At 31.7% G+C, this 13,564-nt stretch overlaps 1 protein-coding gene across 1 annotated transcript in view; it reads right to left on the bottom strand.

Annotated features, from left to right (window-relative positions):
* Nucleotides 1–13,564, bottom strand: part of LOC126772801 (suppressor of lurcher protein 1) — a 216,313-nt gene that overhangs the window by 69,893 nt on the left and 132,856 nt on the right. The window contains exons 5-7 of the mRNA XM_050493387.1: nt 9,747–9,903; nt 8,777–8,836; nt 3,046–3,134 (exon numbers count right to left, since the gene is read on the bottom strand). Of these exons, the coding sequence (XP_050349344.1) occupies nt 3,046–3,134; nt 8,777–8,836; nt 9,747–9,903 (306 nt within the window). The remainder of the gene's footprint in view (nt 1–3,045; nt 3,135–8,776; nt 8,837–9,746; nt 9,904–13,564) is intronic.

Here is a 13,564-nt window from a genome sequence, read left to right on the forward strand (position 1 = left end):
CTGCGTATCGAAGGTTGCTAATCTTCGTCCCACCTATCTTATATTGACTCTCACAACAGTTTCACCATCTTTGTACAGGTTAGAAATTAATACTGCCAGGTGCTCGGGAACTTCCATCTCTATTAAGATTTTCCAGAGACAGTCCCAACGTACGCAGTCAAAAGCCTTGGAGTAGTCAATGAAGCACATCAGTGTTGGCTTGCAAAATTCGCGGCTTTTTTCAATTAGTTGCCTTACGTTGACGATTTGCTCCCTGGTACCTCGACCTCTAACAAAACCAGCCTGTTCCTCAGATATTTGCCACTGTAGGAATGTCTTTAATCTCTCGTTAATGACGTACAGCATTATCTTGCTGGCATGAGATATAAGTGCCACTGTGCGGTAGTTGCTGCACGAACGAGTAGATCCCTTCTTGTGGAGAAGGATAAGCATTGACTCCTTCCAGTCATTTGGCCATCGACCTGTTCTCCATACCTGGTTACACAGGTCCAGTAGTATCTTAATACCTTTATCCCCAATTTGCTTTAGTTCTTCAGCGTAAACTTGTCTTTACCGGCTGCTTTATTGTTCTTTAGCTTACTTAAAGCGCATCGTATTTCGGACTCCAGTATCTCAGGTTCAAGGTTGTTAGGGTCTATGAGCAGACAATCTTTAGGTTGTTCATTGTGACTATCGGCGTAGAGGCCCTCACAATACGATCGCCACCTTCCGGTCACTTGGTCAATCTCTGTTAATAGATTACCCGCACCATCCTCTACAGCCCATGTTTTCGGCTTTAATTCCTAGCTAATATTCTTGACTTTCAGGAACAGATCGCTTGTGAGCATTGTTTTTGAGTGCCTCTCTATGTCCTCACATATGTTGTTAAGAAAACCATTGTAGTCCCTGCGGCATAGATATTGGATTCTCGCCGATAATCTTCTGTATTGCGTACGGCTAGTATCATTGTTGCTTTTAAGTAGGTCTTTTCTCTGCTTTATTACCTTTCAAGTTTCCTCAGTAATCCATTCCTTATTCGGGTTGTCTGCTTTATCCATTGTACGGATTTCATCTCTAGTTGTTAAAAGAAGTTCCTTCACACTAGTCCAGTTGGTGTTAATATCTGCACTAGTGTCTACAGTGAAGTCTAATATTTTGGTGTTTAAACATGTTCGGAAAGCTCATCAGGGCTAAGTCGTTTTTGCGGTCTGTATAACATTCTCAGACTTCTTCAGTTTTAAACTCATTGTTGCCACAATTAGTCCGTGGTCACTTCCACAATCTGCTCCAGAGTAGGTCTTCACACTTCTAATGGAGGATCTCCATCTTTTCGAGATAGCTATGTAGTCTATTTAATTTCTCGCCCGATCTCCTGGCATAGCCCATGTATAAAGCCTTCTCGGATGTTGTTGGAAGCATGTATTCGTTATCGCGAGGGAGTTTTCAGTACAAAATTGCAGCCACATTTCACCGCGCTCATTCCGCTCTCCCAGACCGTATCTTCCAACAATTTCTCTTAGATGGTCATCATTTTCTGTTGATCCTACCTTATTTACGATTTCACTTTATTTAATTGTTATTTATTATTTCAAAACTTTATCAGATCAATTTTTTTAACGTAAAGCATGCACAGTTGATATTGCATGAAAAGTTGCAAAGACAGTCTTAAGATAGCGTTGAAGATTAATATATCAGTTTAAGATAAGGATGAAGAAAAATTGCATTTTAGAGTAAAAACAGGTTGATAACAAATTGTATTTCAAAAAGTTCTCTAAGAAATGTATCGACGTATGTTGTAGATAAACTTTCTGATCAGCTTCGATGCTTATTTATTTATTTAGCTTTCAATATATATTAGAGTTATATTAGTTGTGATTATAATTCATCTCGTGCTTGACGGTGAAGGAAAACATCGTGAGGAAACCTGCATGTGTCTAATTTCATTGAAATTATGTCACATGTGTATTCTACCAACCCGCATTGGAGCAGCGTGGTGGAATAAGCTGTAAACCTTCTTCTCAAAAAAGGAGAGGAGGCCTTAGCCCAGCAGTGAGACATTAACAGGCTGTTACTGTAGAGTTATCTTCCATTAGTCAGTGAGGTTCTAGTTTATAATATAATATTTTCTTAACTACCGGATACTTAAAGCGGTATTACACCAAACTTTAATAAGGCATCTATTTTTCAGGTATCATTTCATAAATATAAACTTTAACTTTTTGATATTTTATACACATTTTTACGACATATCGTTTATTTATTTATTTTAAAATAGGTTGGCAGGCTGGTGAAGGGGACATCTGAGGGTAAGTTATCACCGACGCCCATAGACATTGGTCTAGTAAGAAACTATAAACATTCATTACATAGTGCGAGAAACCTCGGGAACTAAGAAGTTATAGCCCTTGTGCCTGTAGTTACATTACCCTAACTTTTCAAACCAGAACACAACAATACCAAATATTTTGGTGGTAGAATGTGTGATGAGTATAGACGGTCAAGAGGTAATTATAATAAGTATAAAAATATATACTTTACATGTCATTTAACATATAATATATTTATTCATTCATTAATCTTAGATCGTTCAACATTTTCTCCTAAGCCCTTGATTTCACTTTTAGTTACTTTTATATTATGATGTCTTCCTGACCGATTCCGTCAGTGGCGGCCTCTTTGAAAGGATTGCTAGCTTAGCAGAAGCTATGGTACAAGTGTGTGCGTAAGCTCTCTCCGGTTGATCATATCTCTTATCTCTATAAGGTACAGGACCAACGGCTTTACGTACCTTCTAAAGCATATAAACACTGTCAGCTTTCAATCTCCGAGAATTTAGATTGAGAATTGCGTGAAAAACTCAATACATTTTTAATGACACAAGATTTGCCCTTTGGACTTCTGTATATGTAGCCTTTTAAACTAGCCAACTAAGTATAGTTGGCTAGTTTAAAAGGCTACATATATGTATCAGTAGATACAGTGTTATACATATTTAAGTATGGCAAGTATAAATGTCAAAGCAAATAGAACGGTCAATCAAATATAAAAAAAAATCATGTTCGTTACCTGTAATTTCGTTACATAACATAGCGATAGTTGGCGCATTCGTGTCCCTGCCATCGAATACTTTGATGATATCCGCACGTCGCAGGCAACTGCAAATAAACTAAAGATTAACTTCGTTAAACTCGGACGTTTCAGTACGATTGGTGATAGTTTTGAAACTCGTTGGTATATCATTAAAATCAAAGTTAAATCAAATAAGTTTGTACGTGCACTTTATTTTTCTTTTATTTGTACCGTAACAGCCTGTGAATGTCCCACTGCTGGGCTAGGAGGCCATCTCCCTTTTTGAGGAAAATGTTTGGAGTGGAGCACTGGAGCAGCGTGGTGGAATAACCACCACGTTGCTGCAGTGTGGGTTGGTGGAATACACATGTGACAAAATTTCAGTGAAATTGGACACACGCACCTTACCTTTACCCGGGTTTAAACCCATGATCATCGGTTAAGATTCACGCGTTCTTACCACTGGGCCATCTCGGCTTCTTTTTATTTATGAGTATAAATATAATTTGACACAGACGTTAGTAATTTGGGTTGAAGCACAAAACAGCTATGTAAGCGAATATAGCTACAAGTAAGCGATTTCTTAAAATAGCTTTCCTGCGCCGTCTAGTGAAAAGCCGCTATATGTGTCACAGGAATATAACAAAATTATTATATGCTTTTACTATTCTGGTGTATAGTAGTTTTATATTCTTTAAACAGTATTAATTTTGAGCCAATAAAATAGTTTAAATTTATGCTAAGTATCATTTGAAATTAGCCTTAACACACGAAAACATTTATTATAATAATTAAGTGCATCAATAATACAAAAAGTAATTAAATTACAACCGAACATAACCGATATACAAAACAAATTTCGTCATAATTTGTCATCAGAACTTTTTTTTTCCTTTTATATATTTCATACAGAAATATTCAATGGTTGTCGTGGATTTTATATCAATAATATCATGTTCCATTAATCAACTCCTGTGCATGTCCCCGATTAATTAACTGCATAATATACAGTTGCTTCTATCGCTTTCAAATTGAATTTGCGTTCACACATCACAGAGGTATTCTCGCTTGAATCTACTCGAATCTAATTGGGAATGTGTTAATTTGTCCCTATCGTCATTGCTTCACAAGAATTCGATCGCTATCATTGTATATCAAGTTGATGTAATTTCATTCAACATATATTAATAGTAACTCATTGACATTAACATAATGAATTTGTAAAAATTCAAAATATTATATTCGAACTAAGTCAATGAATAGATTTTAAATGTGTTCTTTTTTGAAGGAGAAGTTTGTGTCAGAATTTCAGCCTTGTTTCAGGTGTATTTTCCTTCACCACCGAGAACCAGGTAAACACGAATTATGCACAAATTATGCACGTAAAAACTCACTAATAAGCTTTTTTACTTGCCCGTTTTTAAACCCGCAGTATCCGGTTAAGATTAACGTATTCGAGTAACTGACCCACCGCGGCTGTTTTTCATTATTATTTGTAGTTTGATTAGATTTTTTTTTGATTTGGGTGGGACATCGCTCGCAGTTTTTTTTAATTATCATATTATTTATATCCACGCGTTAAACCCATAAATATTAAGCTGTAAATTTAACAAGACACAATTAGTCCAGAAATTTCCTAATGGTCCTTTAACAAACTAGCTTAATTATTGCCTTTTCATAATTAATGAAACAAATTTTAAACACATTATATAGGATGTCTTTGTACAGCCTATTATAGTTTTATTACGATTATATTATTTAAATACTAAGACATTCTATGTATATACTATTACCCTTATAATATTACGTCCGGATGGAGCTATAAATGTGATAATAAAATAGGTTAAGAGGAAAATGTTGTCAGTACCTTAAATTCAGTTTCAAACTGAGAAACAACTTTGTTCCGCTGTTACTAATTGTATAGAGACAGTGGCCAAAGTAGAATATTTCTATTTGGAAACATCCAACTAGCAAAACAAGTAACTTAATAACGCCATTAAGTGGCTGCGCCGCACAAACATAATATTCAATGGCATGATGGAATTAATTAAGAAAAACAACCTAAGTTAGAGGATGTGGGATGTAAGTGGGTAGTTACGTAATCAGGAATAATAAAAACATTATCCTAAGGTTTGTGCAAAAGGTCGACAAAAAATATTTATCACTATTAGGTTTATGAGTGAATTATTTATACTTGGATGGTAACTTATGAGAACGTATTTAATAAAGATTAAAATGATACGTTTAAAAAATTACAAACTGTTTGCAATTTTAATTTGTTTTGTCTTTAAGAATGTAAATAAGGTGATTGACGTTGTAACATTGAAGTTTGACGTATGCAAATTAGTCTGACTGGTTTTGGTTGGTGTATAAATAAATTTCAGTTGTACCAGCAGTTTTTTTATACTATATACATAAGTGGGTAAAAGTAAAATAAGACACGAAAATCTATATGGGAAGTGCGTCACATAAGTCTTAGTTTGTTTTACTAATTCCTTGTCACGACCAAAGTTAAAATAGAATTAAAGGGACAGAGTAGGTTAACCAAAAACCTTAACATTTTAACGTAACCTTTGCGAAATATCGAATCGTTAATGAGACGTTATTAACAGGAAATGTCATCAGATACATAGTTGTCTTCTATATGTATATACGCGAAATACCACTCATCACGAGATCTCCTAAGCTATCCGCCCAATTGACTTGAAATTTGTCACAGTTACTCCTTCCCCGATGTACTTTTTACACAACCTCTAACCAAAATATTTTTTTCTTCTTATATACCCGTTCGAAGCCGGGAGGATTAGCTAGTTTTATTAGCTAGTTATATATGATGCATATTGTTGTCTTTAAGTAGTTCATTATAGGTTACATTTTTGAACAACTAGTTTTGGAAGTTATTTTTATTGAAGTACTTCTAAAATATTTTCATTTCAACGTTTTGATGGATGAACGATTGATGAATCGACTACTAGACGAATATATACTTAAAGTATATAGTTATATTGTTACTTAAATTATTATTATGACAATTGGAAACTGGATAATATATTTTATATGAAACAAAATTGTTACAGATTTTATTTATTTTATTAACGGTTTGGAGGTGGTGTTCGTGTTGTAGATATTATTAAGATTTTAAGAAAAGTATTGGATGATTGAAAACATTTTTTCAAACATATTATAGGAAATTTGATCCAATACAAGTGTCAGAAGTTAAACGTTTTCGGGTCAGCAATTTTATTAATACAATGGAATTGCATGCATACATTTAAACTTAACCTTGAAAGTGCTCATCGTACTCAAAGAAGTTATTCTTCAAAAATTACAAAAGCGTTGTATTAAAATTTCAACATTGAAATTTGATATCGTTTCAAAAATGTAATATTTCTTGTAATACGCTCAGATCGTGTTGTATAAAATCGCGAATGTTTAATTAAACATTATAAACGCACAACGCTGACCACAACCACAACAGTACCGCGTTCACCGCACTTCCCGTGATGCTATGTAACGAGTAAGGTTAATATTAAATTAATGGACTGGAGAGTGGTTCCAAACTAATATCGCAATAATTAAATTTTACATTCAATTTCCTACTTTAAGGATAATTTTATTTAATCATCTGTGACCTTATTGATGAATAATGTTAATATTCACTATTTTAAATGAATAGTCTTATTTAAAATATTAATCTTTATATTAACTGTTATGCCAATATAAGTTTATACATAAAAGTATTTATTTAAGAATTGAAGGGGATTGCCATCATTGTAATTTAGTCTTGCCTTTTTATTAATATATCGCAAAAGCCAAATAAGTTACATTAAATCAAATGTAATCGATAAAATCTGCGACTCAGTTTTTATAATGAGTATTTATAGTACTATTTGGAATGATTTATAACACAAATTTTATCAAATAAAAGATTACAGTTTCGACTTTCTAGCATACTAATTTGGCAACTTTGAAACGATTATGAATCACAATTTTCAGTATTATTCCAAATTAAAAATTCATTATTTATATTCAACAAAAAAATCTTGTATCATTTTCGTCGCATAACGCTCCCTCGAGTCCAGTATTCCAGTCCAGAGTTGCGCTCAAGAATTTGTCATAATAGCGCATTTTATCATCCCAAGTAACATATTTCAGGAGTGAACTTTGGCATGTTTACCCTGAATTATTATTTATTTTTCATATTACGTTGTTTCTTAGATATAGTGGCTGAACTATTCATTTAAATATATTTTCAACTTAGTTATTATTTTTATGATCATTTTATCAATGTTATATATTTTTTTACAAATTAATGATACTTCTTGACTGTTTGTTTCATTTCATTTTTGGATAAGTTTCTCGGGTGTGAATAATTAAAATCTAAAAAATTGTATATTGCGCAAAACATTCTGTTTTCATACAAAGAAAAGTATATTTTGCTTCAGTGTGCAGTGTGTCAAACATTTTGCTTGTTGTATTAGACATTAGTCTAAATAAATATATATATATGTATTTGGTTAAACATCTGGTGAAACGTATGTAACCTTGGCAAAAGATATTTTAGGTAAATTATCTATATAAGTATGTATTTACATACGAAAAGTAGTATATGTAGTATGTCAGTTGTCTGGTTTCCATAGTACAAGCTCTGCTTAGTTTGGGATCAGTTCATTCAGTGTGAATAATGTCCTAGGATATTATTATTATTAATAATAAAATTCATTTAAAATTACACGATGTTCACAAATCTACGACTTTTGACGTATCATGCATAAACTTTGCATATATTTATTTATCATTCTGATTATAACAAGGTTATGAGATTTATACGGTACGCTCTTCTTTCAGACTATTGCCTGTTTTATGACATCAAAGTCGTAAAGATTCTACCTAACTTTTAGTAGGAAATAACTCTGAGGTTATCTGGGCGTTCGTAGTGGGTTTTTATGTTCGAGTTACATTTATACGCTATTTTTCACGTGTGCTTTGTTTTCTGTTAAGATGCAACTTAAGTGCTATCCTAATGATTTTTTAAGTCAATAATTTTCTCTACAGTTGTTAAACAAAAAAGTGAGCTAGCGATTGATACAAGTAAATATCAAACAGATTTAGCAATAAGCTTATTATGGATAGAATTATCTTGTTAACTGATAATGTTCCTTGACGAAATATAGTTATGTGTTCTCAAAGAGAGGTATAAGATAAGACAACGATGTAAGGACACTTAGAGACTGTTTATTACCTTAACAAATTACTTTGTAAGATGTTCATGTTTTGTTTTAATATAATAATAAATATTATTTGCATATTTATTGAAATTCTCCAAAACTATTCTGCAAGAAATCACTTCGTATCGCATTAAATATTGAAAAGCGATTTATGTCTATTTTGATATGTGTATCATTTAAATAATATAATTTCATAATGTTCATCAGATACTGCTTTCTGAAACCTTTCACCTTATGTGCTTTACCGAGAAATGTTATTTTACGTATTTTCTTTACCTAATTTATTTATTAACTGGAAAAGAATGAATAACAACAAAAAATAAAATAGTTAAAAAGGAGGTTACTTCAAAGAGGTTTTAAGAATTTAAATCATATGTAGGTATTCATTCCGTTAGATATATTGCTTTGAGTACAAGAGTATCAATATCAATTTCGATATTCACATTGTGCCTACGCTAAATGAAGCGTTGTTCAAACGTTGAATATATTTCTCTACGCACCTTATATCTCCTTTTTGTAAGGAGATTTCTTCAAATACTATCTTCACACGATCCTTCGGCCTGAAAATGACAAGGGCTGTGTTATAATATACTATATATAAGTTTTAGCTTCACCGGGATCAAATATCGCGTGAATATTATATGGGACATAGTTTATTGAAAGCGATATATGAAGTATGAACTTATTTTGATTTTTTATTTTTATTTTTTTTTTGTTTGTGAATATAAGAATCTTTCGTTTGTTGTATTAATGCTGTCATATAACTTCGGATTATTTATATGTTTAACGGAAATATGTTCAATAATATTCTACTATAAAATATTTTGAAATGTGAGTAATCAATTCTGAAATATACAATATGATAAAAATTTTTAAGTTCTTATTTAAAAATAAATGTTTCATAATAATTTAAATCGAAATCGCTTTCAAGTTTCTAAACCGGTTTTTATATATAAAATAGATAGACGGACGGACTAATGTTATGTATATGTAATGGGCCTGATGTTAAGTGGTTAGCACTGTTTATAGCCTACATCGCCAATGCGCAACCAACCTTGGGAACTTAGATGTTCTTTCCTTTGTGTCTGTTGTTATAACCAGTATAATTTTTACCATTACCCTTCAAATCAGAACACAGCAACACTGCTTATTGCTATTTTCAGGTAGAATATCTGATGAGTGGATGGTACCTACCCACGCGCTTGCACAGAGCTTTACCTGTTATATACGTATAATTACCATTAGTTCTTGTTCTTTATGCAGTTCCGCGTGGATGAGTAAGCAGTAGTTTTAATCTGGTTTTAAGGATGAGTGAGATCTTATATCTTCGGTTGGCAGTACATTGGCAGCATATATAGAGAGAAGTGAGTGTGACAGACAAACAGCAGTAAGTGTGATTATTGGTTACTTATTATCACGTGGTAAGTAACAATTTTGGCTTTGGCTTTCCAGCATTAATGAATTAATTACCTTGCGTGAAAATGGTAGGAGCAGCGAACATTGTTGGGGTATATGGACGGGTACCGCGGGCTGTACAGCCGGCCGTGGGTCGGACGGTTGCCGGACCGGCTGAACTGGTAGTCGCATTCAGTGCCCGGTATTTGGACGCCTTCAGTTTCAAAAAGACCTGAAAAGAATATTTTTACTTAGTTAAGGAACGACTAACTTTTAATGAATACAATAAATTAAATATCTTTTGGTACGGAAAAGATTTTTTTTTAAATAAAAATATATATACTGTTAAATCTTAGATTAAATATATATATATTATATTAAATATAACTCCACATTTATTCATATATATAAGTTAGTACCTTTAAATATTTTCGCTTCAGCTATAAATTCAAAACTTCTTTCTTTTACTAATTAATAGATTCATTTATGTCTTATCGACAGATTACAACAAACAGTGATTAAAAAAATATTATATTTATAAATATAATATATTTTATTTCTGAATATAATATATTTTTAATATATTTATAATTCTGAAGGTATTCATAATTTATAGAAGATTATTTAGCCAAAGTTCAATCATAAATAAAAACCGTTTTTTTTATATTATTTAACTAATAATAATACCGCACCTTATATCTCTTGTACTTAGTTAAATATAACAAAGGTTAACATAACATTACGTGAAGGGAAGGTTGTTCATTTTGTTGTTGCCTTCACCCTGTCAGGTTATAAAATGCCCTTTAGTGTATTAAATTATGAGGATCCGACGGTTTCTAGGTTAATTGGCTCGCAGGTAACGTAGATAAAGCCAGATAAACAGAGGTAAGGCTGAGTAATGTTTGGTTCCAAAATATTGTATATCATAGCCTAGATGTATTGGGTTACCCGGATTTATTGCTTTAATTTTAGAAATAACCCATTTCACATTTCATAATCAAATATTTTCGTATCGGGATTTGTATCATAACAATTTCTAAGACGATTTTTGATATCGAGTTTCGGTTACGATTTCATGATTATAAATGCGATTGATTCGAGTATTACAAAATTAAGCTTTAAAATAACAGTCATGAGGTTTATTTTTATTAAGAGCGCGCTTCAATATTTCATATTTCACCCGCACGTTCCTTATCCACACTTCTCAAGACGCGATATCATTTCTATGCTTTTTCTACCTACAACGACCGGCAGTATTGTAATTTAATTTTTTTGGATATTTTATGAATTTTACTGAAAAATAAGGTATAAGTATTTTAACTATGATATATTAATTTATATAAAACGCTGTCATAATATTTTTTTGTAGTTGTCTTGTGATAACCCTAGATTGTTCGATAATTTGCTAATAATTTTAAGGCTTTTTAAAGTCTAATTTTTGTCTCAATAAACATATAAATATGAGTATAAATCAAAAAAGAACATTTCCTTTTTTTCCGAGAAAATTATATTCCTTATGTTTTTGATCAAACAGCGTGCAATATTTTTTTTTCTAACTTTGAACTGGATTTACACATATAAAATTAAAATAAAGTATTAGCAGTTATGATTAATAAAACCCCCTCTTATCGTCTTACCATATTATTCGTGTTATGTTAATAAATGGATATCGAATTTATAAAAGCAATCATTTTTACAGAAATTGAAAACATTTTAATGAAAAAAGTATGAAAAGTTACGATAAATTAATTACGCAAAATAATTTATAAAATGTTTTCGCTCGAATTCTTTCATACTCCAACAATTCGGGAACAAAAAAAAGTGTATTATTTAAATGCGAAGTTAATTTGCGAAGTGTATAAGCGAATGAAAGAAAAAAGTTAATTAATAATTGGAGTTAGGTATAAATTTGTTTCCCTTAATTTCGAAACCTTTATGAGCAAGTAACAATTCATTCTGTAAATAATAAAATCGCGTTGTTTCGGATTCATTTAACAATTTCACTTTGATTTCGAGCTGTATCTGAATTCTTCTCGCTTAATTTCATTTCAAAGGATGTAGGTGAGTGTGTGAAATAATGAATAAATAAAATCACTGCTCTGTGAAATGTAATGAGTTTTGTTTTTGAGACGAAGAATAAATATTTTTAAATTAAATTTCATTTTTATTAAATAATTGTAATTTTTTATAATTCAGAGCAGAGGTAAAAAATTTGTGGGGAATTATAAAAAAGCCAAGATGGCCCAGTGGTAAGAACGCGTGAATCTTAACCGATGATCGTGGGTTCAAACCCGGGCAAGCACCACTGAATTTTTATATGCTTAATTTGTGATTATAATTAATCTCGTGCTTTACGGTGAAGGAAAACATCGTGAGGAAACCTGCATGTGTTTAGTATATATATAATATATAATAAGCTCCAAACCTTCTCCTCAAAATGAGGAGAGGAGGCCTTTAGCCCAGCAGTGGGACATTCACAGGCTGTTTCGGTTTCGGTCGGGGAATTATAGTGAACATTTCTGTCAAAGGACCATCAACGTACTGTACGTACTTTAATTATGTTGATAAATTGAGATGAATTGTAATTATCTAAATTCATGTTTAATTAAAAAAATAAAGAAAGATGTGACAATATTGAGTATTAGCAAGTATTAAGTGGTTTCTCCTCTTCTATAGATATGTCTGAGATTGATATATTTGTTATATAAAGTTTTGATTTATTCGTTTGATTTATCAGTAAACCGAAACAATTATAGCACTAATTTTGTTGACTTTTTAATAAAATATCTTATTGTTTCTTAAGATCAATTGAATGATCAATTAAAATAAGCACTAATTATCCATCCCAACGCCCAAAGAGCAAAAGTAAGTTTTACTCAAGATATTTGAAATCTTCGAAAATACCGACCCAATTTACAGTCAGAATGGTAATTTTTATTTACATAAAACGTTTAAAATTAAAATGTAATTTATTATAATAAGGATTAATAGAATGATTTAAATAAATTGTTTTATTTTTCACAGAAAATTTTAAACTGAAAACATTCAAAAAATTTGTACTGTTCCTTACGTTATTTATATAAACAATTTTTATAAAATTCATTAAAATTGTTTGAACTGAGTAAGTGTGATTTAAACACAAATGTTCATTTATTATATTAGTAGGATATTTGGTGGGTACAGTAACATTTAACTTATCTTCGGAACTAAGTTAAACTTTCCTTGTACTGACCGGCTCGTAATTCCCTTCAGTCGCTGCCACAAAGTCGCTATATTGAAAAAGTAATGAAAACCAGACTGCTCGTTCAACTCATGATACTAAGAAACTATTTCTTTGAAGTGGTCGTTTTTTTTTCCAAATTGTATTAAGAATAACCCAGTTATTTTTAATAGCGTTAAGTTATTTTATTTCATTTTTAGTGGCGTAAATAAATAGTTTTACTTAACAAAGTTGCGAATAACTTTTTATTAATGAGTCCGTGGTCTGTGATAATGGTTGATACATATTTTTTGGTAGAACAGCGCTATTCAGTCAGGTGGTGGGAGAATCATTTTTTTTGTATATTTATATAGGGATAATTAAATACTATTTTTTATTGCAGGACTACGAATTGCAAGGTCTTGGGTACAAGCCGCGGGTTGCGCTATAACAAATCGCCCATGTATCGGAAAATACGTAAAGCCGCTGGTTTTGTGTTTAACCTCCGGTGATGTTAAATTGTCACCTCATCAGATTATGAGAGTGAGGAAATAGAGACCTGTGTTTGCATATACTTAAGCTTTAAACCGGCTTACAACAATAAAAAGGTAATTTTTTTTTTGTTCAAAATTTTTGTATAAAAGTTTAGTGTTTTGTGAGGGAATTGTAAGTGTCCTTGTGCTTGCGCACTCAT

This window comes from Nymphalis io, chromosome 13 (genome assembly GCF_905147045.1).
Source record: "Nymphalis io chromosome 13, ilAglIoxx1.1, whole genome shotgun sequence".
Taxonomy (NCBI): domain Eukaryota; kingdom Metazoa; phylum Arthropoda; class Insecta; order Lepidoptera; family Nymphalidae; genus Nymphalis; species Nymphalis io.